The 21,128-nt window shown below is 45.1% G+C and overlaps 1 protein-coding gene across 2 annotated transcripts in view; it reads right to left on the reverse strand.

The window, feature by feature from the left end:
* The window catches only part of NR2C1 (nuclear receptor subfamily 2 group C member 1), a 477,706-nt gene that overhangs the window by 165,116 nt on the left and 291,462 nt on the right, over positions 1 to 21,128 (reverse strand). For both annotated transcript variants that reach the window (XM_086919061.1, XM_086919062.1), the window contains one exon: positions 7,136 to 7,257. In XM_086919061.1, coding sequence (XP_086775187.1) covers positions 7,136 to 7,257 — 122 coding nt within the window. The remainder of the gene's footprint in view (positions 1 to 7,135; positions 7,258 to 21,128) is intronic.

The raw sequence follows: 21,128 nt of genomic DNA on the forward strand, positions 1-21,128 counted from the left end.
GTATTTACTGCATGTCAGACTTAAGTTAAGCGAAGGAAGAGGAGTGCAAGTTGTAATATACAGTTTTGGACCCAATTAACCAAACCCCAAAAAAATTCCGGCTAAATATTATTTTTCTAAAGTAAAATTCTTGTAGATTTGCCAATTACCTCACTATGCTATAAGAAGCTAATACGGAAACTTTAGTGAAAAAAGGTGAATCAGGAGTTTGCGGCGGTTTAAAAAAAAAAAAAAATCTTTACAATTTGTCCAACACCAGAAATCTATTTTTTCTCAAGAATTTAAACGCCCAAAATACCGCTAAGGATATTAACTCTATGAGCAATTATTTATTTCACTTTCACTCACAATTCTTGACACGTGAGCAGTTTCAACTTCTTTACCTTGCTTTCTTGGTCTCAGGACTGCCCATTCCAACTGAACTGACACTAGCATTAGAGTTTAGTTAACATGTTATGTGAATTTGTAAAGTGTGGCTAGTCAAACATGAGGATATCCAGGCACTTAGTAGGGCGAGGGCCCAAGAAGGTGGAAGGATGGAATCATGTCTGTTTTTTTCTGGAGGTGCCAAGTCTTGAGCTGGATGTTGTTCCAGGCTTTGGCTGAGATAATTGAGAAGGAGCTTCCCCAACATCTGGTCTTCTCGATGCAAGAGGTGTATGCAGTAGCCTGGGAGGCCGACTGAAAGTGTTTGGTAGGTTGGTAGAAGTTGAGGCAGAGGTTGAGATATGCTGGTCCGATTTTATGGAGGGCATTGTAGGCATACGTGAGCAGCTTGAATTTGCCTCTTTCCTGGACTGGGAGCCAGTGGAGTTTGTTGAGGTGCAGTGATTTGTGGGATGTTCAAGATCAGTCTGGCGGCGGCGTTCTGGGTGGTTTGGAGGCGGCATAGGACACAGGAAGAGATTCCAACATAGAGGGCGGTTCTGTAGTAGCGTGCTTGTGATTAGAGCATGGATAACGGTTTGTCTAGTGTTCATCTGGATCAATTAGAGAATTTTGCGTAGCATTCGCAGGATGAGGAGACGGCGTTGATGTGTTTATTCATGGGGAGGTTAGTGTGTAGGATGATCCTGAGGTTCTTGGCATGATCAGTAAGTAGGGTGGGCCCAGTTAGGGAGGCGATCGTGAGGCCTCCCGGGGGAGTAGTTGTTTCAAAAAAACTCGACTTCGGTTATGTCTGAGTTGAGCTTCTCCTTTTTGGAAGCTCTGTAGATTTCGGATTTACCCAATAACTGTTGCCACACATTAAGCTTCCAATTTGGAATTACATGAGAGATGGCTACTCGAAATGATTCCCTTTATACCTTTTTAGCGATATACATATTTCATGTATTAGAATGAATATACATGCTCTGTAGATTAAATATTAAACCTAATTTTTGGAAGCAATAATCACAGACAAGTAACTAACGGCGAGTTATGCTCGCACTCATGTACAATTGCCTATTTCTAGATGGCCGCCATTGTTTTTCGCGTGGTGCAAGCCCTTTTTTACCTTCCCGATATTCTCACTGGATATGACTTTGCACGTTTGTCCGTTATTGAATAGTTTGATTCTTGGCCTGATAACCATTTTTGGAGTGATTTATGCAGACGGGAAGATAGAGAGTGAGACACTTGGCGTTTCCCCCTTTTTCATTCAAATTATGCTCACGCATAGTTGTCTATCTTAAGATGGCCACCACTGTCTTGAGTGGTGTAAGTCCTTCTTTACTTTCGTGATAGTTTCACAGGAAATGACCTTGCACATACAGTGCATTATTTAATCGCTTGTTTTTCGGCCCGATAGCCTTCTCCGGAGTGATTTATGTGAATGAGAAGCTAGAGGTAAGAAACTTGGCGTTTGTTTCCCAATTGTTACTAAATTATAACCCCAAGCTTTGGTATTTATGATTTGTAACTGGCACAGCTTGCTTCGGTTGAAAGGCCTTTTCCATCTTTGATTAGATGCATATGAGCCGGCCCCAGTGCAGGGATTATGACATATCTAATCTTTCTAACATTGCTAGCGTTAGTACACATTGCCTGTGAAGTCTATATGGGATTGTTTATTTAGTATTCACAATTTGATGTAATTTCATGGCACGGTAAGATGGTACAGAGTATATTTACACGAAACCGTTATATAAAGCTTGCACTACTGATGTTTTTACGGCCTTCTTTCATGAGTAATATAAGGTCGATACTTTTCCCTCTTTTTGCTAGAACAGCTGATTGACATCGAATTTGTGTGTTTGTCTTGTGCTAGCTTTTGCCTTTATATTTTTACTCGATAGGGTCAGCATTTAATGTGGTCATCTTTCATTATTGTAATTATTTTTCATTCTTTCGATGAAAGCTCTAATATTCGCACATTGTTGGGAATCTGCATGAATTAAGGAACCATATATGACATTCAGATTTCAGAAATAAACTAGATTAATGGAATAAAAAAGTATTGAGTCAATTTCCTAATAAACTGAATTTAAGCTGAGCAAGAATTCATCATAAGCATAGACGTAGATCCAAAAAGGGCCATTTTAGAACCCGTTGGGATGGACTGAGCCAGTGAGCATTGTCCCACATATGTCTGTGCCAATTTATTGAAGACGATTGACAGGTAGCATCAATTGACATTAGTTAGCATGCTGGTTCTTTTTATCAATATAAACTCTCCCTTTTTTTCATTCTTTTTAGTATATCATTCATGAATAAAATCCTGTAATTATGCGATTTACAATCATAGATGCTCAAGCCTTCTGCCAATTAATTTGGCTGTAAGTATAAGATGTGCAGTATTAGCATATATTCTTGTAATGTATCATCTACAACCACAGGTGTTACACCTATTTATCCAATATATTTTCCATTCTTTGCAGTTTCAAAACTATTTTCTGGAACAGGCTGATCCCCCTACTTCTGGAGCCATTGAATTTATGCACAAGCTCCAGTGATTAGAACTTAGTATCTTCTTTGGATTGAGTATGGCATGTGACATCCTTGCCGCCTCTGTCCCTTTGCAGAGGTGAATAGGGCAATTAACAGTTGTTCATTTATTTTTCTTTTGGTTCTCTAGCATCATTCTGCAGAGCCAATTTCCGGGTGGATTCCATACGATCGTTGTACCTTCGGTTGTGTCTACTTTCAGAATAGGTGAATTTATTATCTGTTTTTAAGTTATGGGCTACTTTTGCACATTAACTTTTATAATTTTCATTCTTTCCACACATACTTGTTCTCAAGATGGTTTAAGGGTATTTCCCCTTTTTGTTGGTGGTGGTAGTGATTGTCCTGATCTTTATCTTTCTTTCTTTTTCTTTCTTTTTCTGTATATAGAAAAAGATTTTGACTCTCATTTTTGCTGTGATAGAACTTTTGAATGTTTGATACCAATGTTTATATATTCTTGTTTTTAGATGTTTTATTGAACTGGTTTGGACGCTCATAATTATTGTTTGTCCTGATGAGGACCATTTAGCTCTACTATGGTCGAAATGCTGTTGACTCACATATGTGCTCGAAACTGAAAAGGTCGAATTGTTAGCTTTGTGTTGTTTCAGTGTTGTCCTGAACTTCTTGTTTTTGTAAACTTTTTCCTCAGCCACTTGTTTCTTTACACACTATATTGTTTATAGGTCTTTGTTGGTGTATTGCGTTGAGCGCCTTTGTCTTACATGTTTTACGATTGAATTATTTATCATTGTTAATACATTTTTCTATGAATTGTATATACTTATACATGGGTTCTTTCTTTTCTGTTTTCTTCCTTGTACATTTTCTCATATTCTTTATATTATAAGGTTTCTGTTTCTCTTTAGGTTTTTGATTTTTTCTGGTTTTGATTAATAGCCGATGTACGTATAGTGTGAACTTGAACCGTTGTTAGGATTCCAGTATTGTTTTCTTTGAAGCTCTCTAATGCCTTGTCTCCGAGGAGACGGGTACCAACAAATGGCATGTCCATGACAGACTGTTGGACATTACTAGAGAAGGCCAAGTATCTTATCCATGCATGGTGCCTAAGCACCACGTTAGTATCAACTCCCCTACCCAGACAGTAAGTCGTGTGCAAGCCCAACTGGATTAGTACTTCGCTGCGTCAGGCATCCTGAATTATTTGTTTGAGATTGGGACAAAAGCCGCCTGGGACTATGGGCAAGATATTGATAACTATGTCCCACAACACTTTGAGTAACACCCCATGAACCAACTCAAATTACGGATCTGAGGGCATGGCTGGCAGACGAGAACATCAGTTTCTCAGAATCCCTCCGCACAGTTTGACTATCTGTCAGGCGGATTGACCGGAAATGCATTTGGTTTAAGCTGTCTGGTGGACACCTAAACACCTCTGGTGTTGGTTGCTGCAGGATGAAAGGTGGGTCCCCCTGAGCTGGCCAGTGCAGTTTTAGTGCTCTAAGTAGAGTTGGAGTGGAGGTCTTCTGCAGAGCAAGGTCGAAAGGCACAGTCAATCTGGGATGGATCCGCCAGCAATAACCCTACTGGAACCTCCTTAGATCCATGGGGCCAGAAGGCTTGACAAAGGGCTCCTGAAGGGTACCAGACACCTAGGAATCTTCTCTCGATTAGAGTAGTGGTAAGAGCCATGTTTGGACTTCTCGTGGTTTTTCTACATGGACCTACCTGAGGATATGGACTGGGATGAGGACCTCACTCTGGAACGGCCTCGGGACAGAGAATACATCCGCATCCTCACCTTCAACCAGGATCTCTGTGGTGCTCAGTGATGGTGAGTTTGGCCTTAAGGTCCCAGATGGTCTTCAGATTCATACAAACGCATTTGCTGCATGACTTCAAGTCATGCTAGAAGTGGAGACACCAGAGGCTCACCTTGTGAGGGTCTGTCACTGACATCTATTAGTGGCAATCCTTGAGGGTTTGAAGCCTGTCACTTTTGGAGGCGACATGTTCCTTGCGCGTTTGAAAAATGTTTGGAAACATCTTCTCTCAAGTGACAGAAATAAAAGGGAATGAGCTCTGGATCAGCATGAGAAGGTGCAGAAAGAAAGGAAATGACATTGATACACAAAGCTGGCAGGCATATTGTGGCCCCAAAATCACTTTCAGGTCAGGATGGAACTGAGATGGAGCTGTACGATGCCCTTTACCAGCGCACAAGGAAATTGCTGAGAAAAAATCTCTGGATGCAGTCTGGCACCTAGGGGTATTCAAAGGTGATAAAATTTGCGGTTAGAAATTTCCATCAGAAGGCCTCGAACAGTAAAAAAGAGCTGTTAAAAGAAGACGTCTAGTAGAGCAGAGTAGAGTACACTTGTGTAGAGTGCACTGGCGTAGAGTGCACTGGCGTAGAGTGCACTGGCGTAGAGTGCACTGGCGTAGAGTGCACTGGCGTAGAGTGCACTGGCGTAGAGTGCACTGGCGTAGAGTGCACTGGCGTAGAGTGTTGAAGCGTTTATTGATGTAGAGTGCAGTGTTATAGATTTCAGTGGGATACAATGAAGCATTGTGGAATGCAGTGGTGTAGATTAGAAGTGGGCCACAGTAGAGTGCAGTAGTGCAGAGTGAAGTGATGCAGAGTAGAGTGGCAGAGTGCAGTGGCGTAGAGTGTAGTGGTGTAAAGTAGAGTAGAGTTGGGTAGAGTAGAATAGCAGATACTGCAGTGGCATATACTGGAGTGGCATTGAGTGTAATGTTGCAGAGTAGCAGGCACTGGCGTAGAGTGGTTTGAAGTAGAATGGCGTAGAGCAGAGTGACGTAGATTAGAGTGGCATAGAGTGGATTCGTGTCATAGAGTACAGTGTCATGAAGTATATTGTTTCAGAGTAGAGCATACTGGTGTAGAGTAGAGTGGTGTAAAATGTAATGGTGTACAATAAAGGGGTTTAGAGTGCAGTGGTGCAGAGTAGATTAGAGTGGCATACAGTGGATTGGCTCAGAGTGCAGGGGTATAGAGTTGACTGTTTCAGAGTAGAGTGCATTGGCGTAGAGTGGAGATGTGCAGAGTAGATTGGAGTGGTGTAGAGTGGCATAGAGTGCAGTGGTGTGGCATAGAGTACAGTGGTGCACTGTAGAGTGCAGTGGCATATGGCAGTGGCGCAAAGTGCAGAGGAGTAAAGTGGGGTGGTGCAGAATAGAGTACAGTGGTATGAAGTGGTGCAGAGTAGAGAGGAAAGGGGTACAGGGGAGAATGCATGGTGTGGTAGCATACTGCCATTACAGACAATACATTTTCAATTGAACAGATGATTACATTTGCACAGACCAATCGTTTTACTAACAAAACTCTACAGCACACAAAATGTGCGAAAATGGCATCATCAAGTGTATTGATTTGTTTTGATCACATTAAAGTATTTGTTCCCAGCACACTTCAGAACAAAAAAATTTGCTTCATTTGTGCGTTCCTAATTTTGATATCTTCTGAAATACTTGTACATTTCATTTAAATGTTGTGTACTGGGGAAAAAACCGATCCCCCACCCAGTATATAGCAAAATTGTCACATAAATCCTCTCACTTTAAAGTCAGAATAAGAAAAGAAAACATCAAGCTCACTCGGAAAATAAAGCCTGACATTAGACCTCTGTCTTTGAATACACAGCAAATGTGATAAGATAAGAACACGATTTACAAGTCTGTTTACACAAAGGAGCAATCGTGGAAGAATACATGTGGAGTTGATGTGAAAGCGCTTTTCTCCTTGGGATGGAAGCACTCACGCTGGACAGCCTAAAACAAATAAAGCCAGCAAATAGAAAGCCAAAAAATGTGAGATACAAACCACTAAGCCAATGTTAAGCAATGGCAGGATACATTCACAACAAAGCTTTCAGAGTGTTACTAAGATGTCTTTAGCAAACCAGAAAGCTATGCTATCTGGTAGGCTTTGACTTAAAAACATAATCTATATATTTCTCAGATTGACAATTTAATTCAACACAAATGTTATAGGATTAAAAGGCATACATTTTGATATGCTAGTTTACATGTTAAATGGTGACTTTAGTTATTTACTGATTATGCAGTGCAAAAAAAGTACCTAAAATGTATGAAAAAAAAGCATAAATTCAGGTATCACTCGCTTTGGCTGGCCGAGTTTTGGGTAAGCACAATGTTTTTCATGAAAAATGTCCTACTTTCAGGCTCTATACCTGGACTTTCAAATACTCACCCAAGTGCCTGGAAACAAGGAATAGAGCGGGCCCAATGCATAGATAAGAAGAGCAATCTCGAGGCAGACTCACAGATGTAATGAACGTTTAAGTACTCAGGCATAGGAGATGGCATTGTGAGCTGCAACAAAAAAGGCACAGTCATTAAGCACTATCAATTGTATTTTGCATTACTATAAATCACTCAAGCACTTGCAATCCTAATTTCTTTTCAATCATAATGGCATGAAACAACACCACTAAACCGTCAGTGAATACATTTAGAACTTTATTCGTAGTTTATACTGAGCATATGTTCAAACTAACCTGCTGATTGTCTTGGTTATCGCTGCAAGACAGCTGTCTCCGCAGTTATCATTACTGGTCACCTCACTCAACCAGCTACGTCGCAGGAAAAGTAAAATGCTACTTACCAGTATACATCTGTTCTTGGCATGTAGAGCTGCAGAGTTACACACTATGCATAGATCGCCACCTGTTGTTGGGCCCGCATGTTTGCAGTTGTTTTTGTCCTGAAAAGTCCTTGGAAGTCACAAGATAGGTGACTCCGCCTTTATATTACACTGCGCATGGTCATCGGCTCCATCCTTAGATAGTTTTTCGCCAGCAAGGAAATGATGAAGTTTTGTAAGAAACAGGAAGGATGCTCATGTAAGCTGTATCTAAATAAGTTAATACTGGAACAGAAAAAGGTAGCCGGGGAGGCGAGTGGGCGTGTGTAACTCTGCAGCTCTACATGCCAAGAACAGATGCATACTGGTAAGTAGCATTTTCCGTTCGAGGCATATGAGCTGCAGATTACACACTATGCATAGATCGTATAGCAGTACCCACCCTTAGCAGCGACCACCTGTATCTGTTGCAGTAGTTTGAAACAGTGTTTTAAGTACAGCCTGACCCACAGTAGCTTGTTGTTTACTTTGCACATCTACACAATAGTGTTTTGTGAATGTGAGTGGTGTAGACCATGTAGCTACTTTGCAGATATCATCTAAAGGAATGTTACCTAAAAATGTGATTGAAGCCCCTATCTTTCTTGTAGAATGGGCTTTAGGAGGAACAGATAAAATATGTTTAGCTTTGTAGTAGTAAATCTGTATGCATTTGACAATCCATCTAGCTATCTCAGCTTTTGATATGGGGTTGCCTTTGTGTAGTGGTGAGAAAGATACAACAGTTGTTTAATTTTACGAATGGGTTATGTTCTTTCAATGAAGTAAAGCAATGCTCTTTTGACATCTAAGGTATGAAGACCTCTTTCTGCGACTGTTTGTGACTGCGAGAAGAATACGGGCAGCCCCATAGATTGATTGAGGTGGAAGGGCCAAATGACTTTTGGAAGGAATTTAGGATTGATCAAGAGAACAACCTTATTATGATGCATTTGCAGAAAAGGTTCTTGAATGGTCAATGCTTGTAGCTCACTAACTCTTCTTAGAGAAGTAATAGCTACTAGGAAAGCAACTTTCCAAGTTAAGAATTGCAGTTCACATTTATGTAAAGGTTCAAAGGGAGGTCCCATTAACCGTGTGAGAACAATGTTTAAATTCCACACAGGTGAAGGTGGTGCTCTGGGAGGAATTATTCTTTTGAGGCCCTTCATAAAAGCCTTTATAGGTACTCTACAAAGTGATAGATGTTGTCTATTTTGTAGATATGCTGCAATGGCAGCAAGATGCAGTCTAATAGATGTGTACACTAAGTTACATCTTTTGAGGTGTAGTAAGTACCCTATGATGTGTTGAATAGACACATCTAGAAGATTGTTGTTGTTGTTATGACAGTAAATTACAAAAAGTTTCCAGTTGGCTGCATAACATGCCCTAGTGGTGGGACGTCTAGCTTCTTTAATTACGTTCATACAGTCAGGGGGAAGGTTAATATAATATAACCGAACTATAGGACCTCAGGAGCCAGATCTCTAGGTTGTGCTGAGCTGGGTCTGGGTGCCTGATCTCGCCATGGTTCTGGGTTAGGAAGCGTGGGGGCAGGTACAGCTTTTGGTGCGTTACCACAGAAAGTTGCAGCAGTGTGGTGTACCACGGTTGTCTGGCCCAAGTTGGAGCAGCCAGAATGAGAGTCATGGAATGTTGCTGTAGTTTGCGCACCACTTGCGCGCCGCCTTTGACACGGTCGACCATGATATCCTGGTCGACCGTGTCGGGGAGGCAGGCATCCAGGGTTCCGCCCTGGACTGGGTCCGCTCCTTTCTGACCCAACGCCATCAAGCTGTCAGACTATCCCAGTTCTCTGCTTCCCAGGTTAAACTCACCTGTGGTGTCCCACAAGGCTCTTCTCTTTCCCCCCTCCTTTTTAATTTGTATCTTTCCCCACTTATCCGCGCCCTCCGACAGTTTAATGTCACAGCGTTCAATTACGCTGATGACATACAACTAATCTTCAACATTGATTCCTCTGCTGATTCCATTTCTACCTTTCAAAACACCCTCTGCTTCATTAGCAACTGGATGAGCTCAAACCATCTGAAGCTCAACCCCGACAAGACCGAGCTGGTTCTTGTCGGGGGTTCTTCCAACCCTTGGGACTCTTCCTTCTGGCCGGTCAGCCTTGGCAGTCCACCCCGCCCTGCCAACTGTGCCAAAAGTCTGGGAGTCGTCATTAGCAGTGACCTCTCCATGACGCCCCAGATTAGCGCGGTAGTCTCCTCCAGCCATTTTCAATTAAGGAAAATTAGGAAAATCTCCCGACTACTCACTTCTGAGGCCCTTACCCTGGCCCTGCTTGCGCTAGTAATATCGAGGATTGACTACGCCAACGCGCTCTATGTTGGCATCCCAGCCTACCAACTTAGGCGGCTCCAGCTGATTCAGAATCAGGCTGCCCGCCTGATCCACTCCCTCCCAAGAGATCAACACATCCGCCCCTTCCTAAAAAGCCTCCATTGGCTTCCGGTAGCTGCCCGATGCAAGTTTAAGCTGGGCTGCATTATCTTCAAATCCCTTGCCGGCCAGGGCCCCCTCTTTATCTCTTCCCTTCTTCAACCCTACGTCCCTCCTCGCACTCTCCGGTCTTCCCAATTGGCCTTGTTATCTACGCCTAGATACAAGAGGAAGAAACATGGCGGGCTCAAGTTCTCCTTCCTGGCCCCCACCTTTTGGAATTCCCTCCCTCTGTCTCTCAGATTGCCTACTCTGTATCTCAAATTCAGATCTTCCCTCAAAACTCTTCTTTTTACTGAATCCTACAAATAGATGTTCTCTGTTGCTCCCTCATCTGCTCTCTTCATTATGGCGCCAAGAAACCTAATGGTGTTAGTTGCGCCTTACAAATTTGTTTAACATAACATAACATAACACTAGTGGAAGCAGTAGGAGATGTGGAAAAGCGTAAGCAAATTTGCCAGACCAGTTCATCCATATTGCATCGCTTTTGGACAGCGGGTAGGGATATCTGGCGGCAATGGTTGGGCATTTGGCGTTTTCGTGGGTGGCGTAGAGATCTATCTGAGGTTGTCCCTACATCTGAAAGAACAGTTGAAGAACTTGTGGATGAAGTTCCCACTCGTGGATCTGTTGTGTCTGACGGCTTAACAGATTGGCTATGGTGTTTTGTACCCCTGGAACATGTTGGGCTAAGAGGAAAATGTTTAGAGGTATAGCCTAGCTTCATATCTCCTGCTCTAACTTTAGAGAGTTGCAGAGAGTGTGTCCTGCCTAGTTTGTTTATGTAGTACATGGCTATCATGTTGTCCGTGCGGACTAAGACAGCTTTGCCCGATATCTGCTTTTGGAATGCTTTTAAGGCTAGAAATATGGCTAGAAACTCCAGGTGGTTAATGTGGAGTAACTTTTGTTGCGGTGTCCACTTGCCCTGCATGGTGTGCTGCAGTAAGTGAGCTCCCCAGCCGGAGAGCGATGCGTCCGCTGTCATGACTATTTGAGGAACTGGCTCTAGGAACGGTCGCCCCTTGGAAAGGTTTTTGGCAGTCCACAATTGCAGAGAGCGGTGAGTTCGACCATCTACCAACACTAGGTCTGTTAATTGACCTTGAGCCTGGTTCTATTGGCCTGCTTAGCACTCTTGAAGAGGACGCACCTGGAGTCTTGCATGAGGCCCTATGAATATGCAAGAGGCCATCATTCCTATCAGTTGCATGAACACTAGAGCTGGAAGAGTGTGTTGCAGTTGGAATTTGGTTAGAAGAGCTTGCATATTTGTTATCCTGGCAGGAGAGGGATAAGCTAGCGCTGTGGAGGTATTTATTGTGGTACCGAGATATTGTTTTATGTGGGACGGTTGCAGATGAGATTTGGTGTGGTATACCGTAAACCCCAAGTCGTGGAGTAATTGGATGGTGGTGTGAGTGTGCAGCACACACTGACTGTATGAGCTGGTTTTTATGAGCCAGTCGTCGAGATATGGGAAGACGTAAATGTGCTGTTTTCTTAAGTGTGCTGCTACCACCGCTAGGCACATGGTTAACACACGTGGTGCTGTTGTGACTCCGAATGGGAGTACTTTGAACTGATAGTGCTGACCGTCCAGTACAAATCAGAGGTATTTTCTGTGAGTTGTGTGAATGGGAATGTAGAAATAGGCGTCCTTCAGATCTATAGTGGCAAGGAAGTCGTTTTGTAGAAGAGGAAGGACCTGCTGGAGTGTGGCCATTTGGAAGTCGTCTGATTGTATGTACAGGTTTAGAATAGGCCGTAGAGAGCCGTCCTTTTTTGGGATAAGAAAGTACAGGGAGTAAACTCCCTTGTTTTGTTGATGTGGGGGAACTAGTTCTATTGCGCTATTTCGTAGGAGGGCTATTACCTCCTGCCTCAGCAGAAGCAAATGTTCTTGTGACATTGGGCGCTGTATGGGTGGTATGTTTGAGGGGGTAGATGTTAGTTCGAGACAGTAACCTCATTGACTTATTAGTCGCACCCACCGGTCTGATGTGATGTTGGTCCAGACAGGAAGGAATTGTTGTAGTCTTCCCCCGACTGGAGTGGAATGTTGTGGGGGAAGTCGAGGGAAGTCATTGGGCAGGGGTGGAGGCAGAGCGGGAGTTGTTAGTTTTGCCTCTGCCTTTGTTGTTGTTATCCCCTGTAACCCCCTCTTTGGTAGCCTCTACTGAAGATGGATTGAGTAGGGGCTTTGTAAGAAGGAGAGGGACTATCTGAGGAGCAGGCTCTGGTGGTGCTTCTGTATGATGAGTGACAAAAGGAGCGTCTGGGAGCTTACGATTGCAAGGCTCCCATAGATTTAGCTGTGTCCGTATCCTTTTTCATTTTCTCAAGGGATACGTCCACATTAGGCCCAAATAGGTGTTGCTCATCAAAGGGTTGATTGAGGATGGCACTTTGGAATTCAGGTTTGAAACCTGAAATGCGTAGTCTGGCATACCTACGCAAAAGGACACTGGTATTATTTGCCCCAGAAGCAGTATCTGCTGCATCTAGGGCATAACGAATAGAGGTATTGGTAATAGTTTTACCCTCATTGGCCCTATTTTTGTACTTGTCTGGAAGGTGCTGCATTACGGATTCTAACTCACCATAATGTGCCCTGTCGTACCTTGCTAGTAGTGCCTGAGTATTGGCAATACGCCATATGCTTGCTGCCTGTGACGCCGATCGTTTGACTGAGGCGTCAAGGAGTTTAGATTCCTTATCTGGTGGGGGAGCCTCACCTGAAGTTTGGGAATTGGCTCTTTTGCGTGCATTGGAGACTACAAGGGAGTCTAGTGGTGCAGGTCCTTTAATGTAAGCTAGATCTGAGGGGGCAGCCTTATACTTTGAGGGTTGATGATTCGAGCCATGACTGGCTATTTGAAGACCTCTGGCGAATGCTTAATGACCCCTTTAAGCATGGGTAGAATTGAGGTGGACTTTTGTGAGTTGTCAAAAGTATCCATAAGGAAATACTCCTTTACTGGGTCAGTGTGTAGGTGAACCCCGTGGTATTGGGCAGCCCTATGGACGAGTTGGTTAAATCCCATAGTGTCTTCTGGTGGGAAAGGCCTGGAGGGGTATAGGTCATCTTGTGGCATGTTAGGGGCGTCTGGGGTGCTATAATCATCCCAAGGGTCAGGTGAGCAACGAGGACTAGGATTATCTAGTGACACATTATCTGCACCACCCCCTGTGCCATCAGAGGTGCTATTCCCATCGTCATCATCTTCTAATGGAGTAGGAGATGGTGTAGAGGAGTGATGTGGCAGGGGAGGAGGAGGAGAAGGTATCCTTAGAGGAGAGGTTGCAATGACACTCGTCTTAGAATGAGGAGCCGGTGCAGGCGTGTCTAATGGTCGTTTTTTAGAACTAAGAGTCAATCAAACAGTTTTGGGATCCTTTACAAGAGTCTTGTGTAGTTCCTCTGTGGGAGGTAGATCCTTCGGTGCCGAGGTCTTTGGTTCCGTAAGCTTTTTCGGCACCGAACCGGTAGCATCTTTTGGCTTTGAAACGTGTTCTTTTGCAATGTCTTTGGCCGGTGGAATGTGTGGTTTTTTCGGCTCCGAGGCATGGGAGTCAGTTCCTTTCAGTGACAATTTTTTGCTCAGCGTGTTTTTGGTGCTGAGGAGCGGGTGCCAGTCTTTGCGCCGAGTGCTTAGATGTGGAAGCAGCTGGCGTGGAGGAGGAAGAAGATGGCTTCTTTTTCGGTGCCGGTAGGTGCGTGCCGGCACCGGGGGTAGGCTGACTCGAGCACGAGTCGCCTAAAGGCTTATTAGGCTTCTTTGCCGAGCCTGAAGGCGAGGCATGGGAAGCAGTCTCTCGGTGTGCACCCAGACCCGAAGGTGAGGGTGTGACTAAGCCTTTTTGGAGGGTGTCGGGGAAGGGCCGGGGTCGACGTGTGTACTTACAACCTGCTGTGCCCGAGTGATGTCCTCGACGTCTGAGTCGTCGGTCTCAGAGTTGCTGTCGACGCCATGTTCTCGCTTCTGTTCTGGCACGTTGAGGCCCTCTTGGAAGATGTCGCCTGGGATCGAAGATGACGAGCGAGCCATTGTTCTTCGAGCTCGTCGGTCCCGAATCGTCTTCTTGGAGCGGAAGGAGGCGCAAGCAGAACAGTCTCTGGCCTTGTGCTCCGGTCAGAGGCAAAGGTTGCACACCTCATGGAGATCGGTGTGGAGAAACTTTGACCCACATTGAGGACACTTCTTGAATGGCGTCCTTTCCATGAGCCAGAAGATATGGCCCAGGTAGGCCCGAAGGCCTTCGTTAATGACCGGAATCGAAGACTTCGAAGTTGTGAAGAGTCGCGTCGATTGGGAACGCGTTCGAGACAATACCATCGAAAAGGGTGAGGATTGTGCGCTGAAGGAGAATCCGTTCCAAACCGGAGCGCAGGAAACACATCAGAGCCCGATGGCAGAAAAAAAACAATCTAAGGATGGAGCCGATGCCCATGCGCAGTGTAATATAAAGGAGGAGTCACCTATCTTGTGACTTCCAAAGACTTTTCAGAACAAAAACAACTGCAAACATCTGGGGCCAACACTAGGTGGCGATCTATGCATAGTGTGTAATCTGCAGCTCATAAGCCTTGAACAAACAGTTACTTACCTGTACACTGTAGTTCTCGAGTATTGATATCTTTTGTAGATTCACATACTGGAATCTTCCCTGTCGACATGGTGGAAGTCCCACGGTAACAGTGAAACAGCAGACTAAGCATTAAAAATCAACATTACCCTCATTACTAAATTCTTACTGTTAGTACAGAAGAACTCAATTATTTCCATCAAATAATGGATATCAAATAATTACTTGGAGCGTTCAAAGGCTTTCTGATAGTATTAGATAACAGTCTGCATTAAGTCTTTTACCCATATTTTTCTGTCTGATGCTTACTGCAATATTTCCAGGCACTTGTCGTGTTTAAGCCACCATGAAACGCCAGTGGTTGCTCATGTTCAGAATTACTATTTACATTATCTAGTCCTTGGTTAGTCCTCCATGGTTTCAAAACCCAACTTCCAATCACTAGAGTGAAGAACTCTGGTATCATCTCTCTCATGTTTTCAGGTGTTAAAAGACTCAAAGAAAGCACAACAAAGCATCTCTCTCATTCAAGAAGTTGGCACCACTGTCCCTTGTCAGTAATCTGTAGTCTGATTAGCTCCTCTTTGTAGTAACCTCACACGATCCTATTCCTTGATAGTGTTTCAAGAGTAGTCTCCTCAAAGTGTTTTGATATCTCTCCTTAAGACTTATGGTGTTATCAGTGCAACAAACCTTCCCTCAGATTCATTGTTCACAAATATAGTATGCACAGATTTTATATATTAGGCAGCAGCTGTCATAGGACTAATATGTTTTCATTTTAAACTTTCCCAAGTGTGAGGGTGAAAGATCACCTCTCCTTTTAATATACTGTTATTGCAAGTTTAATATTCAAAGGTAGCGTTTGTCTTTTGTAGGAGAGTAGGGTCTGCAATCCTATGATCACCCAGATTTTTTGCTTTTGTTTCACTGGTTTACGACTTTCTCTGGCTGTGGGCCTGCCAATCAGACCCACAGCCTGGCTGTTCTCTTTCTAAATTACGATATGTACCCTAGGTGCATTTACCAATTGGTACTGGGCCACCTTATCAGACCCCGTAACGCAGGGCATAGGTGTACCCAGGGCCGCCAGGGGCTGCAGCATGTATTATGCCACCCCTGGCTGGCCTCCTAAATTTGACACAACTGGCTGCATGACAGCTGGGGCAAAGTCGTGTAATCACCCTTTGCTTTAGGTATAGTAGCTCTATATCTAACCATACAATGGACACCCGAGTTCCTATCAGTCACTCCTATGGCAGGCCTTGACAATCCTGAAGGCAGAGTGCGTGGGCTCGTGTGAACTAGGTTCTGGCCCGAGCCGAGCCCGGTTGCAGCTTGCGGAATCAAGACCCAATGGCTGTTCCATGATAACGCGTACCACATCGGTAACTTCGGTGTCGCGTTATCAAGGCATGTCGAGTAAGGTGTCATACGAATCGGGATGCTGCCCCCTCACCAATTCTGGCGACGAGGTTAGCATTCCGCCCTTCTAGAGGGACACGACATGTACGTAACTGTGAACCCCGGTTAAAGTTAACTAAAGCCTCAGCTCCACAAAATGGATGCTGCCACCACAGACACGAGTCTGACCTCCTGCTGCTGGGAGTCCTTCCAGCGAGGAGAGCTTGGACAAAGGGTTTCCTGTCGAGGGCGGTGTTCGCACCGTCCCAGACAGGGTTTGTGTATTCTGGGTAGGTAGGGCTTTTGCGAGAAGGTGACTGAGGAGTGGCACCCCGGTGCTCACTACGCATCTGCCGGTCAGAACCAGTTCCAGGGGCGCCAGCCCTGGCCTGGGGAAAGTCCGGCAGGGGAGAGGGGTGTAACTACCCCCCTTCCTGGTCCCACCCTTAGGGCAGGACCTAGTCATGTACCCACCCCTTTCTTTAGGATAAAGACCGGAGCGGGGACCCTTCCAAATTAGATCATCTTTGAATCAAGAACTACTTTCTACGAAAGGACATTCGAGACTCTTCTCAAGATTTCTCCCTTGTGACTAAGGAGTAGTCACCCTGCATCAGCGGGCACCATCTAAGAACTCTGCGGTTTGCTGTAAGTCCTTCCTCAGGGAATCCGACGGCCCAGCTCGACGAGAACCGGCTTCCCTGGCACCTCTGACCTCTACCCACGTCATCAGCTCAGCTGTGATCTGTGGGTGCGACGAGACCTCGAGGGACCGGCCATCATCAAAACCTGCACGCTTTCTTAACCAGCACGACCATCGAAGTAATTCTCTGGTGAGTGCTCTGGGGTCCGAGAAGCCCCGACCCTGAGCCGCTCCAGCACCGAAGTGCAGTCTCCCAGCATCTCCACGATCTGCGTGGGGCCCTTCTGCTCGCTGCTCAGCACGTTGTCTGGTCACTAGCCGCTGGCTTGTGCCCTTCTGTGACGACATCCGACAATCAACGCTGCTGGTCTGGTTGCTCCAGACTGGCCCTTGCTTCCATCTTTGCGAGAAGCACCCCGGGCCCTCCTGGTCCACTCAAGACGCCATCTTAGGCCCACCACGTGGCCCTGAGATCTGCCAAGGCTTGTTGCCCCATCCTGGGCCCAGCGACGCCGACAGCATCATCCTTCGTGGGACAGCTCGCACCTCCACCGTGGTCGCCGACAACGCCTCCTGGTCCGTGAGACTGCAGAGCCTAGCGTCGCCCACTCACCTGGTCGAGGTGACGGCCAACCGGTGCCTTCCTGGTACCCTCTGACTACTGGCTAGTAGTACGAACTTGGTCCCCTCTGCTTTCAGGTATCATCAATCTCTGATCCAGGCTTGGATCTCTACGAACTATTCATCACTGGTCGCCGGCCAGCAACTCCTTTTCTTCCGGCTCCTGGCTCGTCAGCGAAGACCCCCGACGCCTGTAAGACTTGTGCAGCCGCAGCCCTCGTGGCTAGGTAACTCGGCATTTCGGTGCCTGCATAGCCTCTTTACTCTAGGGTCCCGAGTCCCTCGCTTCCGACTTGCCTTATCGGGTCCGCCCGAGACCTTAAACTTTCCGTGTCCTCGGACACTTGTTTTAATTGTGCACTTGAAGTATTTTCCTAAGAGATTTGGTTTGTGCTTAGTACCCTGTCCTCATAAAGAGTCCAGGGCTGTTGTGAATCTTAATAAATATCCTGTTTATTTTCATAACACTTGTGTGGTGTCCTTTCACTGGGTGTTCAAGGGGTACATGTGTGGTAAACAGCTGGCTTAACGCGCCCTCTCGAGTCTTTAGCCTTAGACTGCTCGTATCCACGCTACTAGGATAGCTGGTCTATAGGTTGACTTACAACCAAACACCATAAGGGTCGTTGGAACGATACATAGCGGTCGCTAGAATAGCGAACGTTGCATATCGGGCCAACTTCTCACATCTTTTTGCCAAATCTTTGAGTTTTTGAGAATCACATTTTCATTACTTCCCCTTTGTTTTAAGAGTAGAAGAATGAAAATAAATACAAATGCAACTTAGTATAGGATTGAATTACCTGTCTGTGTTAATAAAACATTTCTTGACTGTCTATGAAGCTGCTGAGTACTTACTGATCTTTGTAATACTGTCTTATTGTGTGGGGGTATTTACCTTCGATAACAATGCTTCATTTCATTTCAATAATGCCTTTCTGCTGTATTATTGTAAACATTTTCCATCACAGCCTGTTTCGAAAATGTAGCAATAGATCAGGCTTGGCCTTTCCAAACTCTAACTCTAACCTTTTAAAAACAGCTCCTCGCTTACAATTGTCGCAGTACACAAACCCGCCATCAAGGACCAAAGTCCAAAAGAAGGAATAGTGGCGGGTGCCTCCCCATTGACTTGTCTGGGAGAGGAAAAAAATCAAGCCCAAAGCTAATGCAAATGCAGACAGTTCTGATAGCAAAATGCCCTGCCCCCAAGAACCTCCATCGAGTGGCGAGCCACCAAGAATGCACGCCCATTAATGAATAAAGCAAGCACACAAGTAAACACAGAGCCCCCGGGCATTGACTTTGACGCTCCTAGCATCAACTTGGCCTCACTGTTTCAAGATCGTTGCCTGGGACAACAACAGCATAGAAAAATATTGCTCTATCCGGAGTATGAATCCCTGGGACAATGAGATATCTTAAATAGAGGCAATATCCTCAGGCTATGCCTGCACTTGCCGGGCCTAGAAAGCGTGACCTCAACTGATATTGAGACAGTGTCCTTCATAGACCCTGTCCTAGGACAAAGAAATGAATCCACACTGGTAACTTTCTTTAATCCAGAACGGGGGGCCACACTAATGAAGAACAAAAAACAACCGAACGAATGGGGCATTCAGGCTAGTCCTTACATCAACACCAACTACCGTCCTTTCTAAAAAACCTCTCTGACATAGCTATGTCTGCCAATACCAGACCGGACCAAAAACAAGTAAAGCATTCATCCCAGTCATCTTCGATGCTGCGGGGCTTCCGACAAGAGCCGAAAACAGTCTCCTAGACTGAGAATCCACTGCAAGTAATTGCCTCCACATCTGGCGGCCCACGAAAATGCATATTAAAACCTCACAAATCGGAAGACTGTTCTTGGCTCTCTCAGGTGCTAGGGTAATGCACCGATACCTGTGTATGGCCACAGGTAGGGAGAAGGATTGTCGGCGTTTCGACCCAAGGATAAGAAGGGCAGTTGATATCCTCATAAACGGGTCTTCATCAGGACGGGGTGGTTAAGGGAGGGAGCTAAGTTACATTGAATTCATGTAACCCCAGTGGTGTGGGCGGACACCCTTTAATGGTGTGCCATATGCGAAAAATCAGCAGACAGAGCCCCACTGACAGCCCGCGCAGTCCGACATAGGAGACGCAGCGTGTAAACTGTTCGACAAACTAATCAATACCCACCCGTCGCCACTGACAGCGAGGTACCCGAGAGCACGTTTGGACGGCTTTCAAAAAACCCATTGATTTTTCGCACATGGCACACCATTAAAGGGTGTCCGCCCACACAACTGGGGTTACATGAATTCAATGTAACTTAGCTCCCTCCCTTCACCACCCCGTCCTGATGAAGACCTGTTAATGAGGATATCAACTGCCCTTCTTATCCTTGGGTCGAAACGTCGACAATCCTTCCCCCTACCTGGAGCCAGCATCTTCTGTGCCCCTGTCCCCCACCCCCTTGGAAAGTGAGAGCAACGGATGAACTGTTCGCCGTAATATAGCGAGAAAGAATGACATTTTTTGCGATATAATCATTGAGGGCAGGCTCCTCCAGAATCTTTCCAAGGATTATTTAACCTTGGACTCAAGAAACATTTGGAATTTACCATCTCTTGACCATCTTGGTCCTTTTCTTTCCTACACGAGCACCAATTTCTTACTCTATGCACTTTACCCTTTGGTAACCCCTTGTTTTTCCAAATGTGTATATTTGTATATTGTATCATGATGAGGAATTTTATTTAGAATAAATAGTAGAGTCTTTTCCTCTACTTTTAAAACGTTTAAAACATTGTTCTGTGTGAGTTGGACATTTGTTTATCTTTAGGCTATTGTTTTCTCCTTTTTGTCTCCAAAATTCTTCATTGCAGGATTCATTTCGCATGTGGAATAAGAATTGAATTAAGTTGTACAACATAGTATCAAGAATTGTGTGTAGAGTTAACGTCTAGGACCACCTTATCTGTAACGCTCAATACCCAGGTCCTAGGACTTTCTTTGGGTCACCCCGCATATAATAACGCTTGGAATATTCGCGGCCTAACACAGGAGAAAACAGAGCGATTAACTTCAGGTCTGCTGAAGACCCACGAAGTCTTTGCCCTACAAGAAACATGGGCCGGGGAAAATACGATCTGGGAAGACTTTACTGTAATAGAATCCATTGCTACTCCTTCCAAGGTGGGCGGCCACGCATCCGGGGGAGTACTAATCGCCGTGAAGAACTCCCCGACTACGAAGACTGAAATACTCCATAGTGGAGACGGCGATCATGTCTTTATCAGCATGGAGATTGAGAGCCAGGTAAATGAGAACCCAAAGCAAAAGATGATCCTTGGCTGCGTCTATTTACATCCAACAAAAACGAGGCGCGAGTCCACCTTGAGCAAGTTACTACCAATAATGAACAACCTGGAAGCTCTCTATCCAACTGACCTGTGGCTGATAATGGGAGATTTTAATGCAAATTTAATGGAAATCGATTCTACCCAATCCTCTGAAATAACATCTTTTAATGCAATGTGGGCAATTCCGGAGATAAAATCCCAGTATCAGCGAAAGGATATTAATGGAATACAGCTGGCAACAAAACTGAACCATCTCGGCCTGCGCATCCTCAATGGAAGGATGGCTACAGATCAACCGGCAGCCTATTCACACATATCCTCCTCTCGAATGGCCACCCTAGATTATATATGGATATCGCTCATGGCCTTCCATTTGGTGTCCCAGTTTCTGGTGACACCGTCTTCAGATAGCGATCATGCCATTTTAACATGCAGCATTGCCCTTGGGCCACTACAATGTCCAAATATAAATCCAATAGGG

This window comes from Lissotriton vulgaris, chromosome 1_1 (genome assembly GCF_964263255.1).
Source record: "Lissotriton vulgaris chromosome 1_1, aLisVul1.2, whole genome shotgun sequence".
Classification (NCBI taxonomy): domain Eukaryota; kingdom Metazoa; phylum Chordata; class Amphibia; order Caudata; family Salamandridae; genus Lissotriton; species Lissotriton vulgaris.